Source organism: Aspergillus viridinutans (assembly GCF_018404265.1).
Source record: "Aspergillus viridinutans IFM 47045 DNA, scaffold_1, whole genome shotgun sequence".
NCBI classification, from domain to species: Eukaryota; Fungi; Ascomycota; class Eurotiomycetes; order Eurotiales; family Aspergillaceae; genus Aspergillus; species Aspergillus viridinutans.
In genome coordinates, this window is record NW_025091217.1 from 883044 (window position 1) to 908466 (window position 25423).

The following is a 25423-nucleotide window of genomic DNA, read 5'->3' on the forward strand; positions in this document are numbered from 1 at the left end:
TTTATGTTCGTTTAGCGTGGGTCTGGCTGCTCAATTTAGACGGCATGCAGCAGCTTACTGTGGCATTTAGCGGCATGCATTGTATAGCAGCAATGTGCCTTGGTGCATAGTGCATTTTACGGAAGAAGCCATTTTCCGGTTTCTGAAGGTTGGGTACGTGCATTTGTTTATGAGCGATTCTGTTCAGAGTGAAGTCAGTTGGATCATGCCCTAAGGAGGCTTACTACATAGCATATTCTACATGATCAGCATAATCAGAGGCGTTTACTTGGGTTTGATTCCTTCTGAAGGAAGAGTATCTCTCCCAATACTCAGCTGAATAGGTTTACAAGTAGCGGAAATCCACAGTCTTGAACAAGTTGACAACCGAAGGATCAGCTTAATGAGCTTCTTCAAGAGAGACCTTACGGGTGCCGAACAAGGCCTAAAATAGAGCAACTTTGGCCACCGGGGCAACAGGAATAGAGCCTCATCCGTGAGAGATGGGAAAGAAAACAGTGTTATGGATTACGGAAATGAAAAGAACGGAAGTCTGTACTCGTAATAGCTTATTATGCTTTTAGACTTCTTTACCTAGATCTAAGACTCCATGCATAAGCAAGTAAAGTTACCCAAGTAGTCATCGAGCTCTTAGTGACCGTGTCCATCATCCTCCTTCCTTTCAGGGTCCAGCTTGATGATGGTATCGATACGCATGATGGATATGCAGGCCTCGACAGCACTCTTGAACTGCTTGACCTTACCCATGCTGGGTTCCAAGACACCTGCCTTGATGCAATCGTGGACTCGTCCCTTGGTCAGATCAAGTCCATAGTTCTTGTAGTTCTTCTTCTTGGCGATAGCCTTATCGTCCTTGTTGGCGGGGCTTTCTTCGATGCGTTGAGAGGCCCAGTGGCGGCTCCGGAGCTGGGCAACGAGCTCAGACGAATCTTTGGCGGCATTGACTGCTAGTGTCTTGGGAACAATGAGAAGAGACTGGGCGAATTCACCGATAGCTAGCTGCTCCCGAGAACCCTGTGAAGATGAGCCGTTAGAGAGAGTGAAACATCGAGAGGAAATATGAAATGAACGTACCACTGTGACTGCAAACTCTTCAAGGTAGATATGGAGCGCCGTTTCGACGGCACCACCTCCAGGAACGATGCTACCACTTTCAAGAGTGCGCTTGACGGCGCAAAGAGAATCGTGAACCGAACGCTCCATCTCATCTAAGCTGTAGTCATTGGGCCCTCTGAGAATGATTGAGGCCGAGGTGTGGACCTTGGTTCCTTTGACCAGAATACACTCGTCGTCTGATATCCTCTCCTGCACAACTTCCTCTGCGTACCCGAGGTTTGATGCGTCGAATTTCTCATCGCCGTTGAGGTCAGACAGTGAGCTTACCAAGGTAGCTCCAGTGGCCTTGGCAATCCGTCTCAAGTCCTCCTTCTTGCAGCGTCTGACAGCCATGGCGCCCCGCTCAATGAAGAGCTTAAGAACCATGTCGTCGATACCCTTAGTTGTGAAAACGACATTTGCTCCAGACTTGAGGATCATCTCTACCCGCTCAAGAACAATGCCAGACTCTCTCTCACGGATCTTCTCTAGTTGATCAGGATCGTCAACCGTGATCTGGACGCCAAGCTTCATTCTCTCCTTTTGCAAGTTCATATCGAGACAAGCGATCTTTGCGTCAGTTATCCGGGTCTTCATGGCTTGTGAAGCGACGGTACAATTGAGTGCATAACCCTTGACGAGCATAGATTCCGTGCCGCTCTTTCCGTGAGCCTTGAGCAGATTCACAGCCTTGACTGGGTATTTAACCTCATTCTTCTGATTTGTGGACTTCACCAGCAACATGGCATCAACGACCATGTTGGCGAAGAAATCCGCGTCCGCGCCAATGATCTTGCTCGACATAGACGTCTTGGCAATGTTGACCAGGCTGTCCTTTCCTAGCGCGTCGACTTTCGTGGTGATGTTCTCATTCATATATTTGACAGCTTCTCTGAGGGCTAGTCGGTAGCCATTGATGATAGTGGTGGGGTGGATACGGTTCTTCATTAACTCGTTTGCTCGTCGTAAAAGTTCGGCAGCAATGAGAACGACGGAAGTGGTGCCGTCTCCGACCTAAAAGATTACAGGATCAGGAAAGATTTTTCTAGGACAGAAAATCGGCGCGAGCGACGGGCCATACCTCCTTGTCCTGTTGTTGAGCTAGATCAACGAGGATCTTGCCAGCAGGGTGTTCGATGTCGAGCAAACTCAGAATAGTGGCACCATCGTTGGTTACAGTCACATCCTATATTGACAATCAGAACTCTGCACGGGATGTCGAGGGGTTGAGCTCTGAACGCTTACCCCTATGTCGTCCACCATCATCTTGTCCAGACCAGAAGGGCCAAAGGAGCTCTTGACAACATTTGCAATAGCCTGAGTCGCAAGGACTGCATGTCTCATCAGCATTCAAGAATTCAGTCATGTCAGTTATAATGGCTTATCACACACCATTCTGCTCGCGGACATCAGCGCCAGTTATTTTCTGTCCACCCAAGACTGTGCGATGGTCGTCAGTAAAACGGTCTCAAAGAAGGACCTTTTTGGGGACCTGAAGCTCACAAAGAGTGTCCGCATTGCGCGGCGCCTCGAAAATGCCTGCCATGGTTACTCGGTAGTAGAAAAAGAAGCTTGTGACGAGATGGCAGAGCTTCCACTGCTGGAGATCTCGTTCTGCTGCCCACTCTTGTTGGTCTCCCGCTAAAAGTTCTGCCGGCCCCGAGGCGGTGAAGATTTTCTAAGATGCATCCCACTTTGGCGAGGGGAATACGGCCCTCATTTTGCTCCCACGGACGAGTCAACTACCTAGGCAATCGCCGTCTTTTTTTCTGTCCTTTCTTCTAGCGACTGCTCGACTCGATCCTCGTTTGCAAAATGGCCAGCCAAAACCCCGCTGACGCTCCGGTAGCTGCTGACCCTGTCACCCTCCCTGATCGCACTCAGAACCCCGCTGAAACTGATAAGGCCGCCCCCCAGGGCGAGACCTCCAAGAATGCCGCCAAGAAGGCAGCAAAGCTAGCAAAGCAGGCTGCTGAGAAGGCCGAGAAGGCTGCGAACAAGGGCATTGGAAAGTCGGAGGCTAAGAAGGCTACATTGAAGGCACCTAAGAAGAAGATTGAAGGTGCTGCTTTGATCGGTATCGATGTCTCCAAAGAGGAGGACTTTCCTGGGTGGTATCAGCAGGTTCTTACAAAGGGTGACATGTTGGATTACTACGACGTTTCTGGATGCTTCATTCTCAAGGTACGATTGCTTTCTGGAATGGGTATACTACCGTCAACTATTATGGTCCCGTTGCTGATGAGACTCAGCCTGCTTCTTACTTTATCTGGGAGGAGATTCAAAACTGGTTCAATGCAGAGATCAAGAAGGTTGGCGTCAAGAACTGCTCGTTTCCTCTATTCGTCTCCGAGGATGTGCTGCAGAGAGAGAAGGATCACATCGAAGGTTTCGCTGCTGAAGTTGCTTGGGTGACTCATGCGTATGATTTTCCCTTTGACCAGCGTTGTACTTCTTTTTTATATGACTGACTTTACTCCTTTACAGAGGCAACACCCCTCTTGAGAAGAAGATTGCCATCCGTCCAACATCAGAAACTGTTATGTACCCTTACTACGCCAAATGGATCAGAAGTCACCGTGACCTGCCTCTCAAGCTCAACCAGTGGAACTCGGTCGTCAGATGGGAGTTCAAGCATCCTCAGCCTTTCCTTAGAACAAGAGAGTTCTTGTGGCAGGAGGGTCACACTGCTCACCTTACCGAGGAGGCCGCTCGCGAAGAGGTCCTACACATGCTCAACCTCTATGCTCGGATTTACGAAGAGCTCCTCGCTGTTCCCGTCGTAAAGGGCCAGAAGACAGAGAAGGAGAAGTTTGCCGGTGGTCTTTACACCACCACTGTTGAAGGTTACATCCCTGCTACCGGTCGTGGTATCCAGGGTGGAACGTCACACGGTCTTGGTCAGAACTTCAGTAAGATGTTCGGGATCACCGTCGAGGACCCATCTACCAAACCTGATGAAAAGAAGCCTCCTCTTTATGTGTGGCAGAACTCGTGGGGTCTTTCCACCCGTACTCTGGGCGTTATGGTCATGATTCACAGTGACAACCGCGGTTTGGTCCTTCCTCCTCGCGTTGCTGAGACTCAGACGATCATCGTCCCGGTCGGTATCACTGCCAAGACTTCCGATGAGGAGCGAGAGAAGCTCTACGCGGAGATCGACAGCCTTGTCTCCCTCCTCAAGGCGGCGGGTATCCGTGCCGATAGCGACAAGAGAGAAGGCTACTCCCCTGGCTGGAAGTTCAACGACTGGGAGCTTCGTGGTGTCCCTCTGCGTATTGAATTCGGTCCTGGTGAGTCCGCCGGTCGCTACGTCACGGCCGCTCGTCGTGACATTCCCGGTAAGGATGGCAAGTCTACTATTCCCATTGATGAGCTGTCCACCGCCGTTCCTGCTTTGCTGGATACCATCCACAAGGATCTGTACAAGCGCGCAGATGATGAGTTCCGCGCTCATCGCAAGCTCATCACCAACTGGGATGATTTCACCCCCGCGCTCAATGAGAAGAACATCTGTGTCATCCCTCACTGTCTCACAGAGGAGTGCGAGGAGCAGATCAAGGATCTCAGCGCCCGCAAGGCGGAGGAGGACTCTGGTGTGCCTCAGGACGCCAGGGCTCCCAGCATGGGAGCCAAGTCTCTCTGCATTCCCTTCGATCAGCCCGAGGGCATCATCCCCGGCCAGACCAAGTGCACCAACCCCAAGTGCACCCGTATGACCGAGAAGTGGTGCATGTTTGGACGTAAGTTCTTTTTCTGTATCCTCCGTCAAGGAAGGAATCGAACATCCACTGACTATTTGCGCGCAGGTTCCTACTAAACGTCGAACATGGCATTCGAGTCATGCATATCCACGTCGGATTGTCCCACCCGCCTGCGTGGCGGTGGTAACTATGACTTTATGATTTTCCTTTCTCTGCTGTTTCAGTTTCGGTGAAGGATGTCTGAATTTAGTTGAAGGTACATTCAGAAAACAAGGTTCGGTGCATTGGTGAAGTGAGTTAGGGGAGTGATCTTCGAGATACCTCTGTGGTTGTTTTGTTCGTGCATTAGAGTCAGATCTAGCATACCATATCCGTACCTTGAGCATGGAAATCATCAATCACAACCGAAGCATAGCGTCATTGCATCCTAGTAATGCCTCAGCATCTTGAAAAGAGGGGAAGATACTCGACTAAGGCTACTGCGCTGGAGTAAATGCCTTATCAGCATGATCGATATTAGCGTATCTAAAACTTCTTCCTCGCCTAGCTATGCTTAATGACCCAAAAATAAGAGATGATGCAGAAACGCTTCCAAGAATGGAGACGAAGATTGCGGAGAACGCCTGGTATATATAACAGATGGAGTAGGAACTGGATGATTCGAGAGATAAGAAAAAGACATAGTCATGTGATAGTTGGTGTTTCAAGGAGTGTGAATGGGTGATTGGAGTAGCGGCGTCGTCTCGACTTGACTAGATTGAATCTTTTCCATGTCCTGGCTGAGAAGAGGGAGAGGATAGATAAAGCTCAATGTAACGGAAATCAATAAGACTCGACCGAACGCGTGCTCCGGATAAGGTGTTCGTGTCTCGGGGAGTGATGGGCCGACTTGTTTGCGCTATTGACAGAGCTTCCTCGGCTAGAAAGAGCCCTGCGCGTGACATGTGGCCAGTTCATTAACCGGTAGGCATTTTTTGGCGTGCTATTCTCCATCGTGTAGGTGACGTTGTTTTCGTCGACAGCCTGGATTTGGACGCGTGAGGTTGCAATGCTGGGGAGATGGATTATCTCCTCATCGCTGTCGTCTGCGGAGAAGCTGTTCCGGCCGTCACTGGAGGACGAACACGTCTGTGCACGCATGTAGTAGACTGAAGGGGTGGGTTGGGATCTGTCCGAGAAGCTGTATGAACCGAGGTTGCCGGACGATTGAGTTCGTCCGAAGCCACGAACGGCGTCTGGAGATCTTCTCCACCTGGAATTGGGAGGATACTTCTGTGCTCGGAACAGGATATCCATGTACGTCACTTGCTCTTGTTCTTCAGGTTGGTCATTGCCCTCAAGCGTTCCGTCTTGCTTCACGTCGAGGAACCCGGGAGATGGAGGCGGGGCATCTGTGTGCCTTCGTCTCCTGGATGATGCGGAGGCTCGGCGTAAGAGCGTCGCAGGTGCGGTAGTTGATATGCTCTTGCGCTCCGAGCCTCTTCGATGCTTCTTGAAAGAGCCGCGGCTGATTAGTTTGGAAAATTGCTTCTCTTTCGTGGAGAAACTCCTGGTCAGCCCTCGAGTTGCCGAGATTTCGTCTCGATCAAAAGAATCCGGAGATGGGGACGGCGTAAAGAGAGGACCCGCCTCAGGGACAGGCACCCGTCGGAAAGCTTCATGAGAGTTAATCTCTCGAACTATGGCGTCTTGTAGAGTCTCAAAGGTGGGATGGGGCGAAATAGCTCCTGCGGAGGAATTAAAAGCCTGCTTGAACATACCCATTACCTCCGCCTTCTGGTTTGAGGGGGGCAGAGGAAATATCAACGTGGGGGTTCGGAGAGGTAAGGGGCTGTTCATGACTTCGGCAATGCTAGGATTCTGTTTGATATCATAGTTGCTAGGAGTTGGTGGCTGGATTGCACGGTGCGAGATCCTTGACGTAGGTTTTCCTCGAGCAGCTAACTCCGTGTTGATAGAAAGGTCCCGGACGTTTCTCTTGCAGTTGAGTCTGGGTGATGTAGATGAGCCGTTACTGCGGGTTGACGGCGAGCTTCTCGTCAGTTCAAGAGTGCCCTTCTCTTCCGATGGACCCATCTTTCGACCTTGAGTCATTGGCACAGGTAATGTTGGACTGTCTGGTAGCGGTGTGTTGCTCCATTGGTCGCCTTGTTTGTGGGCTGGAGGGATGTCCAAATATCCTCCACCGTTAGGTGCAGATTGTCCTCCCGACACATTTGTACATTCAGCCATCATATTCGGCGTCGACCTGTGAGTCCGTAAAGAAGGAGGTTGAGACGAGGAGCTCGAACCTGGCCTTGAGCCTAATGGTGTGATTTTGCCCCCATTGGCCCTTGGAAGAGACTGGCTAGCGACTTCAGGCTGAGTTACCTCACCACTTGATGTTGATGCTGCCTGCGATCGAGAGCTAGCGCTTCGAGATATTGTGCGTTTGTTCGTTCGATTCTTTGCAATGTTCCTATCTGCCACATCTTCTTGATAAAGAGCCGAGATGATACGGGAATATACCTTCTTCGTCTGCGGTTGTCCCTGAAGAAATCGAACCATATTGCGCTCAGCGATATCTTCATTGAAAGGAGTAGTAGGCGACAGTGCATTGGCTATCTGCATCTGATATCTATGCGACGAGAACAAGGCATCGAGCAGGTCGACATGTCGCGGATTGTGCTGCGTGAAACGACTTGAAGCACGAGAGGATGGAGCATGGGAGCGAGAAGATAAAGGCCGGGTCTGCATTTGGTCGTGCAATTCTTCGAACTGTTTCTCAATGCTTTGAAAATGTTCGTCGGCGTCCAGCTGCCGTGAAGTATTTAAACTTATGGACCTCTGCAGTGGATTGACGGCTTGAGTCGGTGGGCCCCGGGCTTCATCTGAATCAGCAGCGTCTGCTGATGAACTTTTTTCGGCCTGGAAAAGTCTCTTCAGGATAGCCATGATGAACGACAGCCAGAGAAATTTGGTTGACAGGAGTATCGCAAGTGAGTGAGTCCCTGTGTAAAAGGGGATTGTCTTTGGTACTGGCTAAGAAGCTCAGATGTACTCCGTACCTGAAAAGAGAACAAAGGAATACTGATCCAGGGAAGGTTGACAAAGGAATGGAATCGGAAGAGCGATTAGAGTGTCTCAAAGACCGTATCATTAGACATGACTGCTTCAATGCTTTTTGAATCAGGTGTAGTTTATTTCTCGGTTATCCCAGACAAGTAGCCTGCATATTTCGTCTCAAAGAGTTGAGAAAGAGAAAGGGAGAGTACCCCAGAGAATTGAGATATTCTGACCCTGCAAAGGAAAGATAATCCGGCAGGCCATTGAAAATAATTTAATAATTTCAAATGCTGTCTAGTTCGCAGATCCGATAGTTGTTCCTGGATCAGGGGGAAGTAGTGGCTCAGTTCCGGATATCCACTAGGAGAGACGAAGCTAACAGGCACACACAGACAGGACTCCGCGTCTCTTTCAGGAGGGGTTAGATTTCTCTACCGCTTGAGCTCGATTCGTAATTCAATAGGCTACGGAGTAGTTCATATCAAATAGGAAGTACTCCGTGCTTGGAGTCATACACCAGGCCATTGAGACTTCATCCTGCCCACTTTTCGTGGTGGCTATGGCATACTCACATAGTCACAATCGACAAGGATGAGCTTTATAAGGTGATTTACAGAACGTGCAGTCTGCAGCAGCCTCCTTGGCTTTAAAGTTCTTACGGAGTACCTATCCTGGATCCAACACATGCATGACCTAGACCCTTACCACTTACCAAGTCAAAGCTCAAAGCCCACCCCACTCAAGATCAATGCCGCAGCGTGCATTGCCATCATGCCAGGATCTCGGTTGAGCGAATTTGAAACCCTAGAATCGACAGCCACAAGCAGCATAGCGATTGAATGAAAACAGCAGTAACGAGCATATGGATGAACGGACGCATCAGAAGGTGCTCAGTGCTCGGTCACATAGCCACCTGCTGTGAAGTTTATGGAATGGACTTCACTTCTTAAGCCGTTGACTAAGGAAACGGAGAAGCAGACACCAGTCAAAAGGCAAAAAGATGGGTCTCAATGGATCAGGGCGTTAAACAAGACCAGTTATTGGTGGGGGCCGTGTGATCGTCCAGTAGGCCAGGAACGGTCTCAATCAGCCGAAGGAACCAGCGAACTGAACCCGTCGCCTTGGATCAGAAGGGATTTTGAATTTTGGAGTTTGGAGTGTAGCAGGATTTCTCATGCGCAATGACCAGTCACTGGCGTTCCGGCAAGTTTCATTTCACGTGCGAGCTGTCTGACAAGCAAAGACGTTAGCTATCAAAATTCTTCACAAGGGTATCAATGCATCCAAGGAAAAAGCTTTCGTCTCTGTTCCTTCTGTTCTTCTGGTTCCCAATACCCCTTGTCAATATGTTCAAACGGCTTAACCATCGTACCTGCAAGCCATTGTCGACAATTCGCTGAGAGCCAAGTGTTATATGTAATCTAGGTGTCCGTGACGATTGCATGATGAGGTTGAGATAAATTGATCAAACTTTGAGGTGTGGAACACCGATGGTGGATAGCCTAAATCTTGATGCTGTCTGAGCTTCGAAGGTCAAGCAAAGCAAAGCCTCGATTGGGAAACGTCCACGGAGAGTCACGAGCCCGTTCCGGTCGGTATATTAATATATCGACCATCTCTGTGCTGTCAGCCTGTCATTGATAATTACCTGTCGTTCATGCCGCTGTCACGGGAACAGTGGGACCATGAGAATGATGAGATGGACTCGAAGTATCCTACCAAAACGCCATGTCTTCCCCTGAGTTCCCAGTACTTTCAGCAGAGAGACGCAGTGGGAAACACGCAAACATTAGAGCCACAGTGGAGCCGGCAGGATCATGATTTTATTTTCTTTCCATTATTGTCTCTGACCCCAGCGATCGTCGATATGGCAAGGATGAGTCGAAAGCGAAAAGAGTCTCGCCGTGTTTTTCGACTGGACTAGAACTCTCTGGTTAGGTTGACATAGTTCTATTTGCGAACTACACCAACTCACGAGCTAGCAATATCGGGAATCTGGGCCAACGATCCCAATCTTAAGGAAATTAGTCTTCAAGCCCATCACCAATACGAAGTACCGGCTAAACCTTGTCCGTATGTTTCTATACCCGGCAGTACTTTTGTGATTACAGTACAATCCTCCCTGGCAGATGGGCGGGCTATCACAGGTGTGGACTATCTACAGAGTACGGAGTAAACACTTCGTGTGTCCGCGATAAAGCGAAACACCGCCACATGATAATGCTGATATTGCGGACAAAGAAGTGCATAGAGAGACGACAGGAGTCTTTTATACTCTGAAGTTCGGTATTAGTGTATTATGGCAGGGAGCAAGGTATGGATAAGGCCTATCATATGCCTTGGCATTCAGGCACGTCAATAGGTTCTCACCGCCTACATTCTGCAGTCATGCAGCCTCACGTGCTTCATGAAGCCCTTAACTTGTAGTTTAAATTAACCTAGAGTAGCTATCTACTATCCTCCAGGTTCAACAAACCTCTTCCTGTGTTCATGTAACTGCCAGTAACAGACACAAATCCAACCAACCAGGCTATGCACCAAAAGATGCTCAATGCTGTTGAACCAAACTAACTCCTTTCATCGCTACCGCAAAGAAATATGCTCATCCCAAATGTGCCATGGTCACAAGAGCTTGTGGAGAAAGAATGATTGTCCAACGATGGAACCCAGCTACTCCTCGGCAGTCGCCTTGGAAGCACCCTTTTTGGCGTCTTCGTGGTCGGTCTGATCGTCTCTCTTGCGCTTGGTGGTGCGTCTCTTCTTAACAGGGGGAGCGATCTCAGATTCGGCGGTGTTGACGTTCTTGGAACGACGGGGCTTGAAAACACCCATCTTGGGCATAGACTTGCCAGGCGCTTTTTCGGCTTCAGTCTTGACTTCGGCGTTGCCGTTGCCAGACTTCGCGGTGTCGTCGTCAGCGCTTTCAGTCTCGTTTTCCTTCAGAGCGTCTTCGATCTTTCCCTTGAGACGGAACCATCTCATGCTAGCGGCCTTCTTGTTCAGGTTGGTGGCCTTGCACACGGGGTCCCAATTGATCTATGGGAAGCGAGTATGGTCAGCTATGTGCTGGTCGTCTTGAGGAAAGCATCATGAACAATAAAGCGATTGACATCAAGCTGTTCCTCGGTTGCTACTCGTCTATGCTCGTTTCATTATGCTCAAGAGAACTTACGGTCTTGTCGTTCACTCCGTTAAGGAGGTGATACATGAAGATGTGTTGCTCGTCAACAGTTGACTTGGGCATCGCGACGTTTTGAGTCGGACGTGATGGGAGAGGAAGATGTAACGAGGACGCTTTGATCAATTTGGAGGTCAAAGTGAGGATGATTGAAAGTTGGTGAGGGAGAGAGTGGTCTGACGAGAGGTTGGTGTTGATTCGAAATGAGTCGAGCTCACCTCACAGGCAGGCAGAACGTCTGCTCTAGTGGTTTGGTCCTAAACCGCCTAACACGGTGTTTGATTCACCGGTTGTACACACAGTGAGAGCCTACTCAATCTATGATTCCACAGAATTTTGAGGATACTACCGAGGGAGAAATGACTGATGCTCTATCACATCTAATCGTAATATGACGATTGAAAAGGATCCTACAAGAAGTTGGTATTATTTCTTCGTTAATTACACGAGACCTCAAACCGTAGCAAGGCCGGCAAACCGCTCAGCAGATTCCCTCACTGCCTCTGCCAAAACCGTATGCGCTCCCCGAGCAGCGTCCACCGCCCCATCTATTAAAGCGTCATGCCCCGAGCGCTTGTCATCGGGCCCTAATAGTACCCTCCAACTATCCCCCTTGAGCCATATTTCTGTAATCTCGTCCCGAGAAGGCATATATGCGACGACACATGCTGACAGGATAGACCGATGTTCAGCAGGGTCTGTATCCAGCATAAGCTTCGGCGTTGACTTTTCTCCCTCCGCTGACTCGTCGGAAACAAGAGCAGCTACGCCGCCAGCCACTAGATCCAAACAGTCTATCCGCGCATCCGCAACAGCCGCAGAGGCAGCCGTGATGCATCCAGCCAGAACATTCATCATCCCCCACGGAGCGTCATGAGAGTCTGGCGCGTTCCCCCACCACCGATCATCTTCTGCCTCTAAGATCGTAATCGTGATATCCAATCCACTTTTCGGCCACCGTTCAGCAACAATAACACCCCGCAGCGCGGTCTCTAAATGCACACCCAGGTCCCGTTCGCTAGTGTCTCGGATGTGCCCTTTCCTCCTGCGCGCAGCGAACGGCGCATATTTGACATGAGTGGTGAGAACAAGGTTGGGAGAGAATGTAGCAGAGCGGGGAAGCGGTTTCGGTCCGTGAACAGTGCATGCAAGCTTCAGAGCTGAGGAAGGAGGAATGAGAGATTGAGGAGAAGAGCGTGCAGCGGCGAGAGAGGCTGAGGGTTCGAATTCGAGGTATGAGGAGCCAGATGCGGAAGGGATCAAGCCAGTCTTGAGGACTAATACGCAGACATGTTAGCTCTTGCGCGGGTGATGTATGGAACTGATATCTCACATATTTTGCGCAGTTCATTTGGCTGCCTTTGCCGTTGTGGCCGGCCAGATGCAGTATCAGTCGTAGATTTGAGCGACGAGGCAAAGACCGCAGGCTTTGTGCCACTGGGCGGCCCATTGATTCTTCGTCGGTCAGTCATAGCAGGTCTGCTGGGAACGAGAAGAAGCTTCGAATCGAAAGAAAAAAGGCAATAACGATTGATAAAAGAAGGAATTGCCAATGCTCCTTTAACAGAAATCCCGACAAGCAGCCTTCCAGCTACTTTCCCAGTCCAGAAACGGAAATCTGCGATTTCAGAAGATGTTTGCACTGTTTGTCTTCGTCCCCTGCTGGATCACACTTTTTTTCCCACGACTATTTTTTCTCTGTTTTCCTCCTCTTCCTCTCCTTCATCTCTTCTTTGCTTAAATGCCAACCAACTAGACCTCTGATGATGAGGCCTGTTGTGGCAAAAGTGCATCAACTTCTAAACTGCCATCTGCTCGCAAACACCCTGATTGATACTTACTGTAAGTTTGTCTACTCCCATGTCACCATCACTTTACACCCTTCCATGACGAAATTGATTTCCAAAAATCTTAAGTTCCGGCGACAAATAAATGGGCTTGAACAAACATGCATCACCATCTGATCAAACTTCCAATCTACAATTGCTGTCAGCTCGTTGTGCCCCATGCAGCCTTACTGACCAATTCATCAGACAGGAAAATCTCACTTGTGTTTTCTCAAAAATCTCGCATACTGTAGGCTCTGTTAGGTATGTTTTTGCACATTTCCTCGACCACCCATATCCTTTCCGTGATGAGAGACATTTTTTTCAGTTCTGCTTCTGCAAAAACCTTGAAGAAAACAAAATACCTTACCAAAATCTCCTGATCATTTTGAAAGATTCTATTTGTCCATTCAATCCACTGAGGTGCTTGATCATTCGGATTGCTGACGACCTCGAAGAATTAGAAATTGTACAACTGCTTAACCCAAGCACAACTCGCTGGCATTACTAGTAATAGGTACAGTTACTTCTCCCCTAATCTTATACCACTTCCAAGCACAATCCTTTATGATGACAACAAGTCAATCCATTCAATGATCTCCCTTGGAGAACCGCCCCTCGAGCCCGCAGCTGCCGGCAGCACAGCACACTTGGAACACTGCGATCCGCCTGTCCAACTCCCTTATACCGGACTTTCTCTTCGCTGTATTTCTTCTGAAATCCGCTGGACTGAAGGGATGATTGGTTGTGGAGCACTGGACAGCGGGCTCAATCGTTATGCTCCGTGCTGAGACCTGCCGGTGTGCTTGCTACGCTTGACTTGTGTCAACGCCTTTCACCCGACTCATCGTTCGTTTTGGATGATCTGTCGGGGGGAAGAACTTGGCAGGGGAGGGGATGAATTTACCGGCTTGGCTGATCAACACTTTGCTGCGAACTCTCTATGAGTTTGCCTTTACTTGAGGTGTTCCGTCCTGCTGCTGTGCAGTCGAACTCCATGTCGGCGATTAAGATGCCTGCTGACCGCTCTGAATTTGTAGGCTTTTCGTCAAATTATACTCGGTAGTTAGAATAGAGATAGATGCCTATTAGATCGAAACATATCCAATGCAGGAAAATTTCATCAATCAACACCGTTAAGCACGAATTCTTCATTGTCTATGGTATATATAAATAATGCCACTGAATATGTATTATGAAACTATAAACGCCTTGAGCTTCTGCTGTCTCAACCAGTCGAAGTAATGTATGCCTTGCATCGTCAACATACTCCGATCATCGTCTGTTTAATCTTTTCCCTTTTCTATCTTCTTCATGGTTCGTCTTTGGCGCGCATGATGAGACAGAATACCAGCACGATGAAGTATGTCAGCAGAATCAAAAGGTGTGACATTGGCAATGGGGCCTGTCTATTAGCGCTTCCATCGCTCATCCAAACATAAGCTGCTAAGGTGAACAGGAAATGGTTTGCGTATTGTCAAGCTGGGAGACATGCCATGTCTCCACTTTTCCCTTTTCGAGTTTTCTCTAGGTTCCACATAGGTTCTCATTTTCAGGTTACTCTTTCCCTTCAGTTGGTGTCGTTGCACCATTCTTGGTTAGACTATAGGGAGCCTACAGGATGTGATATTCAGAGTCAGCTTCAGCGGCGGGAAATTAGGTGATGAGGCATGAGGGAGGCAGATGGCTACATACCAGGACCCTTTTTGCATTGCATATCCTCCGGGCGAGGCTGTGGACATTGCCGTCGGCTTTGACAACCTCAGGAGCGAATTCGATACCAAACCTTCGCGAGAGTATTAGTACGACCTCCTCCAAAACCTACGCAGGAAAATCGACTCACATTTGATGAACCGCGAACACGACTCTCTTGGCATACTTTCCATCGCGTTCAACGAGACTGCCAAAAGGCTCATCCACGGTTTCCGGCGCGATTTCGGGATCTCGATCAAAGCAGTTACGCACAACGGGAAACAAGCTTATCTCGACTGATGTAGGGTCCATCAGTGGGATCTCATCCTCATCAAACCGGCTGATACGAATCTCGAATGGTCTTGAAATAGCCATAACATTGTGTTTGCCATTGTGATGGTACCGGAACTCGAAGACACCCTGAGTCCAGAACAGCTTATCACCAGAGAAGACAACTTCGCCGGAAGCAAGATCGCGGTTTTCGTTGTCCTTGCGTTGTGAGGCGGGTATAACAATATCGCTGCTCAAAATTCCCTTCTCGCAAGTCAAATTGTCATACGAGCCCTCGTTGACCGCAATCCATCTCCCTTGAGATGAGACGCGCGTGACTTCCCGAGAAGTGTTGTCGGTGACTCGATATAGACCAATCCAATCTTTCTTGCTGTGATTGAGCGGAGCAGTCCACTTAACCTTGATGGGTGAACCATACTCGAAGACCAAGTTCTTCAGGTCACCGCGTCTGTCAAGGGGCATACGAGCATTGGCACCCTCCCTACCGCTTTGATCGTTGTCATTGGGAGACAATGAATCAGTGCCTTCGACCTCCAAGGAGTAGTCACGTAAGTCATAGCCGGCCAGGTCTTCATCGATGCGAGAGATAGTCACACGAGCGGGATACTTTTGGAACAGAGCCGATGTGTCTTTGACAAACGTGTTGACACCCGCAGCGAGCTTTGGACGAGCAGTGTCAATGAGTTCTTCGATGAATTCGAAAGACTCATCAAACATCTTGTCAACACTTCCATGGAGCTGCTGTAGAGATGGAGGCAAGGATCGTTTCAAACTCTTTGTCAGACCAGCATCCCGTCGCAGGCTTCGGCCATAAAGCTTCTGCATGTGAGGACGCTCGACAAATTGGATGAACCCTAGGCTCAAAATATGGCTCATCAGGGCAAGAAAAGTGACAGCTCCACTGCTGGTGATAAGGACAGCACCCCAAACACCTGCCAAACCCAGAACACGCTCAGGGTTGTTCAGGAAACGGTAAATGCCGTCATACGTCAACTTCGGCGATTCATCGAAGAAGAAATCTCCGTAAAACCAGCCAAACTCTCCAAGAGATTCGTAGATGCTGACCGACGTCCAGATTTGCAAGGCAATGAGCCCTGCACCCATGACGTGTCTGAGCAAGACGAGGCCATAGCCCCAATCCGCTGGGAAACTGTACATTTTCCAGACGGCGGCAATGAAGCTCGCGTAGCACATGACCATGCTGATATGATAAGTGCCTTTCCACTGATTCCAGGCCTCCTGAGGGCTTTCGCCATATTTTACAAAGTGTCGAGTCCAGGCCTTACAGTTCGACTGACGGTTGAGCACCAAGCCGATACCAACAGAATACCAGATTCTCCAGACTGCCGCGTTGGCCACAAAAAGGAATTGGAACCAAGGAGTTGAAGGCGTCAAGACCGTGAGGGCGAATACGAGAAATTGAATCAGTATGGAAGCCGTATCTATCGTCCGATACAAATCCAGGTTCCGAAAGCCCAAGAGGTTGTGAACCGACGGAGGTGGACCGCTTGAATAACTTGGCGCATGGGGCACTTGTTCATCAACGGAAGCAGGCGCGATGGGCGAATCCGATCTCTGAGGGGTCATAGATACATTTTCCTGGTCGATAGTTCGCTTTCGGGGTGGTGGCGGGTTATATGTCTTCTCGATGTGCGGATTCTCGACGAAGACCAGGAAAGCGAATTGTGCTGCATGGGCGAGAATAGAGATGAACAGGACCTTGTAGCTCGCCGCCATTAGCGAGATACCGTAGTATCCAGCATAACCGACCGAGTACATCGGATGAGGCGCCATTTCGAAGACACCGTCAAAAGTCAACTCCTGGTCGATGAGAAAGAAAAAGTCTCCCCAGTACCAGGCGTAGTCTTTTACCACTCGATGCGCGTCTAATTTTACCCACAGGTTGAAGAGCACTAAGACGATGCCTGCGGACCACCGCAAGACAGTCATCAGAGTACCCTCATCAAGGGGGCGTTGGCTACAGGCTATCGCAAAGAGGCAATATGAGGTGAAATCGCACATCAAGATCAGATCGACAAGTCGTCTGAAGACGAGCCAGGTGTTGTACTCAATTGGAGCATCTTCGAACGAATAGTCAGCTGGGATCTTGGTCTCCAATTCACGTTTAATCAACTTGTATAAGTTAGCATGAGGATTTTGGCCAGTGGCCGGATTCACGAAGATCTTGGTCTTCTCCGCCCAACGGACGAGCGTTCTGTGGTTCGACTGGTTATGAAGCAGCCATCCGATCCCAGCATTGTAGGCACCGCGCCAAAAGAGATAGATGATGGCAAAAACGGGCACTTTGGCACCCGCGGGAAGTCGCCACAAGAGAAGAATATGAGCAGCGAGAATGGCTAGAACGATGACGTCTGACAGGTTCTTTGGTTCCGAGGGTGATAGTAGTTGAGAGACCATGTCGTGCGTTTGAGGCACCGTAAACACTATTGAATAGGTCAGTTAGCGGACAGCAACCCGTATCACCCCAAGAGTCTTTTGAGAGCCGAAAAGACGTGTCATCTATTCTTAATTTTCAGACGAGACTCTCACGTACCTTTACCATCAGGAGTCCGGCCGTATGTCTTCTTTCCTTTACCGGCTTTGTCCTTGACCTCACCTTCACCCGTGGCTGTTAAAGCCTCGAGACTGGGGGCCGAGCTGGACTGAGAGGCCACAGTCCTCTCGCGAAGTCCACCATCTGCCTGATGAGTGCCTGTTGAAAGGCCACGATCCATAATTGTGTATAGCTCTCTGATTCCTGCGTGGGAAGCGGGAGCGGAAAATTGTTATTGGGGACAGATGGATCGGAAAGTCACGGGTGCAGAAGAAGCATGTGACAGGAAAGCAAGGGTGGTTAGTCTAGGTCGGCCACAGCCCATGTGACGTCTTTGTTAGTGTCTCCAAATTGGACAGATTTCGCACCTCAACAACAATGCTCAATGGATCATTGAACAGATGGAGGAAAGAGAGACAAAATATACAAGAAAAGAGATAGAAAATGATTGTGTTAGTGGCAGAGCGGCGGAGCTACCCTGCTAGGTATTTATCGTTACCCTTACGGGGTATAGCGGGGGGAGAGAGTAACCTCATACGTCGAAGGAAGAGACTAGGTAAGTAGAGCTCGCTGGGGAAAAGGGCTACTTAGCGACCCAGACCCATTGAGTGGGAAAAGGGCCAATCACAAGGCGTTGATACAATCTCTTAAAGGGAATGAAGAATGGAGCAGAAAGAGAACGAAGGTCAACGCTCTTAAGGAATTCGAACAATTTATTTCGTAATAATAGTACATCCTAGTAGCCTCGGTGTTGACGACGCCAAGTCAAGCGAATGATATCAGATGCGACATACAGAGTGCACGGTTCAAGATATTCTAAAATAATCTTCAGGCTCGTGGGTTATTCCTTGGATACCGATCCGTCTGAGCGACGACAATTTCCTTACCTTACTACTCGTACTCCGTCGACTATTCGCTTGCTTCTGCTCATTGAAGGCATATAACTCTTGATGGAAAAGCCATCACAATCGAGCGGTAACGGCGGGTGCATCAAATACTAAATTTCACTGGACAATGCTTCCCCTGTCAATCCTGCAAAATCAGGAATTGAAGCAGGCAAGTCTCAGGTAGTCTAGATTAACACCAATCAGTAATTTCAACGATTCTTTCGACGTTGGAAGGGAAGCATATGCACTGCATGACATGCATGCCATTGAGGGGACGTGATTGGCATTAAGCCTCATGCAACACACAGACACGGCCTGCAGAAAGAAGGGAATTGTCACTGTTATGCTGATAGTCGTAGGTTTCGTAAGAGAACTAAGTCCTGTAGAGATCTGCAGTGTCTCTAGTCAATGACGACCTGCGGACATTTGCTGAGGATGTTTCTTGCAAATCGCGCCTCTAACTAAAATGGATCAGTCTTTTGGCAGTCCAGTTGGTGGATAATGACATGGTAGGCTCACTTGACAGTAGTACAGCCAGGGAGGCATGCTAAGGTTCTGACAAGCCTCTGCATTATCGATATCTATTCTCCTTGTTAAAAAGAAGAGGATCGTTACAAGTCATACCCCGCTTCCGAAAAGATGGAAAGATCCAACTTGCAAGCATCCTGCTGCACACTCCGTAGACACGAACAAATCGACTTTATGAAACATACATTGATAGTACGCGAAATTCGACCATACATCGGAGAATGTATATCTGTTTCTCTCTGGCTCTAGTCCATTAGGGGAGACTCAAATGACTATCGCGAGACATATGGATAGATCTTGATCCTCGTGTTAGGAGTTAATGTATAAGCCACTCGCTGCTCATCAGCATAGTAATACCAATGATAATCACCATGATAGTCCATCCAGACACCGATCTACCTTATGATAATCAATCTTATCGCGGGGCGCTCCGAGACCGCAGTGGCTGGTTCCTGAGAAAACCACCCCGCGCCAATCGCCACCAAGCCTTTGTCATCCGATAATGGATTATCAAGCAGCGATCCGCCACTTTTTCATCAAAGAAAAAGCTTCCTTCTGTCCAAACCAGTTCGACACACCTACCGGTCTTGAGAATCTAGGAGAATATATCGCCATATCTCTTACAAGGAGCTGGTCTTCGCATAATAATGGCGCCGTCCGTGATGGAGCCACTGGCAGCGTTCGATGTGCCATCCAAGGTGGCACCGAACCTCGTTGCTCCGGAACCAGGTATGTCTTTCTAACCGGCAAAAATTCATATTTCTTTTCCCTTTGAAGATCGCTAATTTTTGCAGAGCATTGCCCTGGACCCGAGTCAGAGCAAGCAGGAAAAGGCGATGCCTGCGCTGGCTGTCCCAATCAAGCCATTTGTGCCTCTGCCCCCAAGGGGCCCGATCCCGACATCCCCATCATCACCGAACGTCTCTCTCAAATCCGACACAAGATCCTTGTACTCTCCGGCAAAGGCGGTGTCGGAAAATCCACATTCTCCTCACTCCTTGCGCATGCATTTGCGTCAAACCCTGAATCCACCGTCGGCCTCTGTGATACAGATATTTGCGGACCCTCGATCCCGAAGATGATGGGCGTTGAGTCGGAGACAATCCACGTCAGCAACGCGGGCTGGAGTCCGGTGTGGGTGACCGATAATCTGAGTGCAATGAGTATTCAGTTCATGCTGCCGAACCGAGACGACGCGATCATCTGGAGGGGCCCAAAGAAGAATGGAATGATTAAACAGTTTCTGAAGGATGTCGACTGGGGCGAGTTGGACTACCTGATTGTCGATACACCACCTGGAACTTCGGACGAGCACTTATCAGTGAACTCACTTCTGAAAGAGTCTGGCGTGGACGGAGCGGTGGTTGTCACGACCCCTCAAGAAGTATCGCTTCTCGACGTCAGGAAGGAGATTGATTTTTGCCGCAAGGCTGGCATTCGTATCCTGGGTCTAGTCGAGAACATGCGGGGCTTCGTCTGCCCAGGATGCTCCAATACATCGGAAATCTTCCGTGCTACGACAGGAGGTGGCAAACGACTGGCGAAGAAGATGGGCATTCCATTCCTGGGTTCAGTTCCTCTTGACCCCAGAGTTGGAATGGCTTGCGATTACGGCGAAAGCTTCGTGGACAATTTCCCGGACAGCCCAGCGTCAAGAGCCATCAAGCAGGTTGTACGGTCGGTTAGCGAAATGCTTGGCGAGGATCCAAACAAAGTGCTCCCACCTGACGATATGATGCAGTGATTCATATTTCCGTCTTCCTACTTTGCTTCTACTGTGCGGTGCATTTAAGCTGGGATAGCGTGCATTGTGAGTTTCTTTTACTGCGGCGTTTTGGGAAAGCATGATTTGATACCACCATTTCAATATGAGGCATTCGCATGATCAGGACGCTTATTACTCTTACCAATCGAGAAAGTACCGGACATCAGCATCAGTATAAAGTGTGTAGTGTGTACTCATGTCGTTCTACCCCTGCTGTCGAGGATCCGCACCATGTAACCTGACAAGCGGCACCTTCGATTGTAGGCACCAACTCACTCTACAGATGTATGGCACATTCGTCAGTTGGACTCGACTTATGACGCGTGTAAGGGATCTCTGCAGTGTGCGTTTCGTTGATGATGCCGTGTGATTGGAAACCGACCACGGAACAGCGCTTATCTACGCAACAGCTCCCCAGCCGATTGCGCTTCACAGTCGCAGTCCTTGAATGTAACACAGATCTTTCTCTAATGATGGTCCATCAACCTTCAGTTCTTCACAGCCCCCTTACGAGTACATATGTATTTTGACCGCCTACTTCAACTCAGTCTACCGTTTCACCGTCTCTTGGCGACGGTGGGTGACTGGTTTGACTGGTCAGCACAATCTGCGACTGCCCAGCGCCTGGGCGTTTCACCATCAGGGGAAGTCTGTTTCGGCAACACTGAATGGCTCATGATTTGCGCCAGCAACTGTCATATCCAGGCTGTCGAGTCGTGTTGACTGTGTCAGACAGATGAGGTTGCTTCACCACTGACTCCATATGAACAGCATGGATTGGCTGCTGTCTCAGTTCAACCTGCGCTTTCTCTGGTTTCTTCGCCTGAGTGGGCCAGCTTACCAACATGGGAGGTAGTTGCGCTCTCGGCTGTTCTTTAGCTGGGGTTTGAAGCTCAGTTCAACTTTTGATGCTCTGTCGTGATTAGGGCCTCTGAGGTCTTTATTATCATGGGCTTTTCCCTGGGGCCCTCTTGACATTGAACTAGACCAAGTCATTCACTTCTTTGTCTTTCTCTTCTGCCTGGCAGCTCTTTTGGCTGTTTCCCTTTCCCATTCATTTTTTTGTATCTCTTCTTTACAATATTCGCAGGTGCTCAGGTCTGGACTTGGGCATACAGAATACACGCTCTTTAATTTACTTTTGGCTTGATCTCTGTCTTGTTTGGAGGCTTTCCACCTTCAGCTGCTAGAAGCAGCAAATACGATCCTTGATTTGAAGAGTGGAAATACAGGCAATATCGAGTCAATATGCATTCACTACAGTCTTTTCTCTTCATGCTGCTCCTAGGCTATGGTGTGTTCGCCGCACCAACGCCGCCACGAGCTCAATCTCAGGGCAGGTCCTTCAAGGTTGAGCGGATCAAGCGTGGAAACTCCATTCACGGTCCGACTGCTCTGCGCAGAGCCTATCGGAAATTTGGCATAGTTCCAACGACTTTTGGCGTCGATCTGTCGGACTTTGAGCCTTTGAACACGACTTCTATCTCCGGCACCGCTGCCAATCTACTCGTGGCCGATACTGAAGAGCCAGAGCAGACCGGCGCAGTCAGTGCGCAGTCTGTTCAGAAGGATGCTGCTTTTGTCAGCCCTGTGACGATCGGTGGGCAGAAAATAGTGATGAACTTTGACACCGGCTCAGCAGACTTGTAAGTTCATTGATTCGAATCATTTCACCAACAGAGCTTACTGACTGGGGATTTTACCAGCTGGGTGATGAATACGGAGCTTCCCGCGAGTGCTCAGGTCGGCCACACTGTCTTCAATCCTTCCAACTCATCCACTTTTAAGAAGATGGAAGGAGCTACTTTTGAGATCAAATACGGAGATTCGTCTTTCGCTAATGGTGGCGTCGGAACTGATACCGTTGACATTGGTGGCGCGACCGTTACCAGTCAAGCGATTGGTATCCCGACCAGCGTGTCTGATTCCTTCGTTGAAGATACCTACTCGAACGGTCTCGTAGGTCTGGGATTCTCGTCCCTCAATACCGTCCAGCCTCAGCAGCAGAAGACGTTCTTTGAGAACATCGCCGACAGTTTGGACGAGCCAGTCATGACGGCGCATCTGAAGAGCGATAGTGTCGGCGAATACGAGTTCGGAATCATTGATCAAACCAAGTATCAAGGCGACATGATCAACGTGACCGTGGACTCCTCGAGCGGTTTCTGGCAGTTCCAGTCGGCTCATTACAAGGTCGGAGATGGTTCTATCCAGACCATCCAGAATACTGCTACTGCGATCGCCGATACCGGCACGTCATTGATGCTCCTCGATGACACAGTGGTGAATGCCTACTACGCGCAGGTCAAAGGCGCGCAGTATGCCAGCAGCGCCGGCGGTTACATCTATCCCTGCGGAACTGAACTGCCTAATCTCGCGGTTGCCGTCGGCGCAAAGCACTTGGCGACGGTACCTGGCACGTACCTGGATTTTGCTGAGGTTGGCATTAACAAAACGACGGGACAAACTGGTAAGTCGATCGACCTTCGCGTACGAAAGTTCACGTACTGACACGACGTCTTGTAGTATGTTTCGGTGGTATTCAGTCCAATCAGGGCACTTCGATGCAGATCCTTGGTGATGTCTTCCTAAAGGCCTTTTTCGTTGTGTTCGACCTGCGAGGCCCATCTATTGGACTTGCCTCGCCCAAGTAGTCTGACTGCTTGTTGTCGAAAACGTAATGTCTTTTAGATGTTACAGTTGAACTCCGTATTCGTTCTGTGTATCCTTACAGATAGACTGTCTCCATAGATCTAAATAATTCACCTGGTTTTCGATATTGCAAACTGGTATCTGCCCTCTCTTGGAGAGCATATTATTGCATACGACGTGCATAAGTTAAATATAACTATACTTCGATGACTCAGTGTCAGCTGAGTCATCCAGCCCTAGCCTAGAGGAGAAAAAGAAAAAATAAAGGTAAAAAGAGACTAACCGGATGCAGTCGGTCATCGACACCGCGGAAGCCGAGAAATGCTGTAGCAAGACGAAGTCTGATGGTATCTAGCCAAATCCAATTGTAATCAGCTCTTTTATCAAGTCAATTATACAAGGATCCCATCACACTAGGGATCTGGGTCTTAGTCAAGTTGAATTTCCTCAAGGTTTCCGTGAGCCTGACGGGGGCCGCCAGAACAACAGCCCCGCGGATCAGTCGACCCTCCGGTTTATTATTACTACGTCTGAGGCCGACTTCTGCTGCCCCTCTTCTTAACTTCACCACCTCGCCTCTGTCCTGCTTCGCCATTCGTCGCCCATTCGCAAACATGGCTATCAACTCTGCACCCGAGTCTTCTCTCCTCTCCCTCCTCTACCGCTCGTACCCCGCTGCGGTTTCTCCCGACGCCACAGAGCTTGATCTTCCCCATGCCTCGCCCAAAATCTTCCCTCAGACGACTTTCTCCGTTGAGGAGCAGGCTTCAATCAAGCAATGGCTAGACACCATTTCTGGTCTACAGAATGCCTTGACCAAAGACGACAAGTCCGTGGTTACGACCATCCTCGGACAGCTGAACAGTCACCTGGCCGCGCGCACAACTTTGCTGGGAACCAAGCCGTCCGTTGCTGATATCGCCGCATACGCTCTGCTTGCTCCCGTCGTTGAGAAATGGACCCCCGAAGAACGCACAGGGGGGCAGGGTTACCATCACATTGTGCGTCACATCGACTTTGTGCAAAATAGCCGCCTGTTCGCCCTCCAGATCCCCGACGAGGAGAAGATCAGCATCGACGTCAACGACGTGCGGTTTGTCCCCAGGCCCGTGGACCCCAAGGAAGAGAAGGAGCGCAAAAAGAGGGAGAAGGCTGCGGCTCAGAACCCGGATGCTGGCAAGCCTCTCGTCGTTGGACAGGGCAAGCCCGAGAAGGCGGCGGCAAATGGCGGCGCGGTCGATCAGGCCGCTGACTCCGCCGCTGGCGCGCCCCCCAAGGTTAACAAGAAGGAGAAGAAGGAAAAGAAGGAGAAGGCGCCCAAGCCTGCCCCTGCGCCCGCTGCTCCCCCCTCTCCGTCGCTCATCGACCTTCGCGTTGGTCACATCCTCCGTGCCATCAACCACCCCAATGCGGACTCCCTCTACGTTTCTACTATCGACTGTGGTGATGCTCCCGGCACCGAGAACACTTCGGTGGATGAGGAGACCGGCAAGACCGTGCGCACCGTATGCTCGGGTCTGAACGGCCTCGTTCCCCTGGAGGAGATGCAGAACAGGAAGATCGTTGCCGTCTGCAACCTGAAGCCAGTGACTATGCGTGGTATCAAGTCTACAGCCATGGTCCTGGCAGCATCGCCCCGCGTTGCCGAAGGCGAGGACTCGCACGCTGGACCCGTCGAGCTGGTCACCCCTCCCGCCGACGCGCCTGCCGGTACCCGCATTGGCTTCGAGGGTTGGTTTGACAGCGAGCCCGAGAAGGTGCTCAACCCCAAGAAGAAGGTCTGGGAGACCTTTCAGCCTGGATTCACCACCACGGACAGCCTGGAGGTTGCGTTCGACGTGAGCGCGGTTCCCGCTGTGCATGGCCAGGAGGGCAAGCCGGCCCTGGGCAAATTGGTTGCTAAGACCGGAGGAGTCTGTACGGTGAAGGTCCTGAAGGGAGCTACTGTTCGGTAGAGAATTTATCGAGGAAAAAGTGCATTCTTCCTTTTGTCGTTCAATGAGTGGGAATGATTACAAGGAGTGGTCTATGATATCGTGCAGAGGCAGCAACATAAATAGCATTTCCCCTCTTAGCATCAACATGTCCTACGAGAAATGAAGTTTCAGTTTTCATTATTTTCTCTCCTTTTTCTTGCGGACTCCATTTGTATCTGCAATCTCGGTATTCGAGACCACCCAAGGCAATAAGTCATCAGTCACCCCGC

At 49.8% G+C, this 25423-nt stretch overlaps 9 protein-coding genes across 9 annotated transcripts; 4 read left to right on the plus strand and 5 right to left on the minus strand.

Moving 5' to 3' along the window:
* Positions 1-630: 630 nt before the first annotated feature.
* On the minus strand, positions 631-2641 carry Aspvir_000220 (chaperonin-containing T-complex alpha subunit TCP1; the record flags this gene model as incomplete). The annotated part of the gene is made up of 6 exons (XM_043265358.1): positions 631-1014; positions 1075-2109; positions 2177-2281; positions 2341-2426; positions 2488-2535; positions 2599-2641. 6 exons carry the CDS (start codon positions 2639-2641, stop codon positions 631-633), a joined length of 1701 nt encoding a protein of 566 aa, XP_043121293.1.
* Positions 2642-2910: 269 nt separating this feature from the next.
* Aspvir_000221 (proline--tRNA ligase) lies at positions 2911-4915 on the plus strand (the record flags this gene model as incomplete). Its single annotated transcript, XM_043265359.1, has 4 exons — positions 2911-3279; positions 3348-3517; positions 3583-4838; positions 4905-4915. The coding sequence occupies 4 exons, from the start codon at positions 2911-2913 to the stop codon at positions 4913-4915; spliced, it is 1806 nt and encodes a 601-aa protein (XP_043121294.1).
* A 706-nt stretch (positions 4916-5621) lies between these two features.
* On the minus strand, positions 5622-7733 carry Aspvir_000222 (uncharacterized protein; the record flags this gene model as incomplete). Its single annotated transcript, XM_043265360.1, has 1 exon — positions 5622-7733. One exon carries the CDS (start codon positions 7731-7733, stop codon positions 5622-5624), a length of 2112 nt encoding a protein of 703 aa, XP_043121295.1.
* A 2781-nt stretch (positions 7734-10514) lies between these two features.
* Positions 10515-11088, minus strand: Aspvir_000223 (uncharacterized protein; the record flags this gene model as incomplete). The annotated part of the gene is made up of 2 exons (XM_043265361.1): positions 10515-10880; positions 11017-11088. The coding sequence occupies 2 exons, from the start codon at positions 11086-11088 to the stop codon at positions 10515-10517; spliced, it is 438 nt and encodes a 145-aa protein (XP_043121296.1).
* A 387-nt stretch (positions 11089-11475) lies between these two features.
* Aspvir_000224 (3' exoribonuclease family protein) lies at positions 11476-12494 on the minus strand (the record flags this gene model as incomplete). The annotated part of the gene is made up of 2 exons (XM_043265362.1): positions 11476-12299; positions 12356-12494. The coding sequence occupies 2 exons, from the start codon at positions 12492-12494 to the stop codon at positions 11476-11478; spliced, it is 963 nt and encodes a 320-aa protein (XP_043121297.1).
* Positions 12495-14405: 1911 nt separating this feature from the next.
* On the minus strand, positions 14406-17566 carry Aspvir_000225 (phosphatidylethanolamine N-methyltransferase; the record flags this gene model as incomplete). The annotated part of the gene is made up of 4 exons (XM_043265363.1): positions 14406-14462; positions 14544-14634; positions 14692-17275; positions 17386-17566. 4 exons carry the CDS (start codon positions 17564-17566, stop codon positions 14406-14408), a joined length of 2913 nt encoding a protein of 970 aa, XP_043121298.1.
* A 1881-nt stretch (positions 17567-19447) lies between these two features.
* nbp35 (Fe-S cluster-binding ATPase) lies at positions 19448-20544 on the plus strand (the record flags this gene model as incomplete). Its single annotated transcript, XM_043265364.1, has 2 exons — positions 19448-19529; positions 19595-20544. 2 exons carry the CDS (start codon positions 19448-19450, stop codon positions 20542-20544), a joined length of 1032 nt encoding a protein of 343 aa, XP_043121299.1.
* A 1269-nt stretch (positions 20545-21813) lies between these two features.
* Positions 21814-23219, plus strand: Aspvir_000227 (pepsin-like aspartic protease; the record flags this gene model as incomplete). The annotated part of the gene is made up of 3 exons (XM_043265365.1): positions 21814-22211; positions 22272-23035; positions 23092-23219. The coding sequence occupies 3 exons, from the start codon at positions 21814-21816 to the stop codon at positions 23217-23219; spliced, it is 1290 nt and encodes a 429-aa protein (XP_043121300.1).
* Positions 23220-23831: 612 nt separating this feature from the next.
* Positions 23832-25172, plus strand: Aspvir_000228 (putative cofactor for methionyl- and glutamyl-tRNA synthetases; the record flags this gene model as incomplete). The annotated part of the gene is made up of 1 exon (XM_043265366.1): positions 23832-25172. The coding sequence occupies one exon, from the start codon at positions 23832-23834 to the stop codon at positions 25170-25172; it is 1341 nt and encodes a 446-aa protein (XP_043121301.1).
* Positions 25173-25423: the final 251 nt, after the last annotated feature.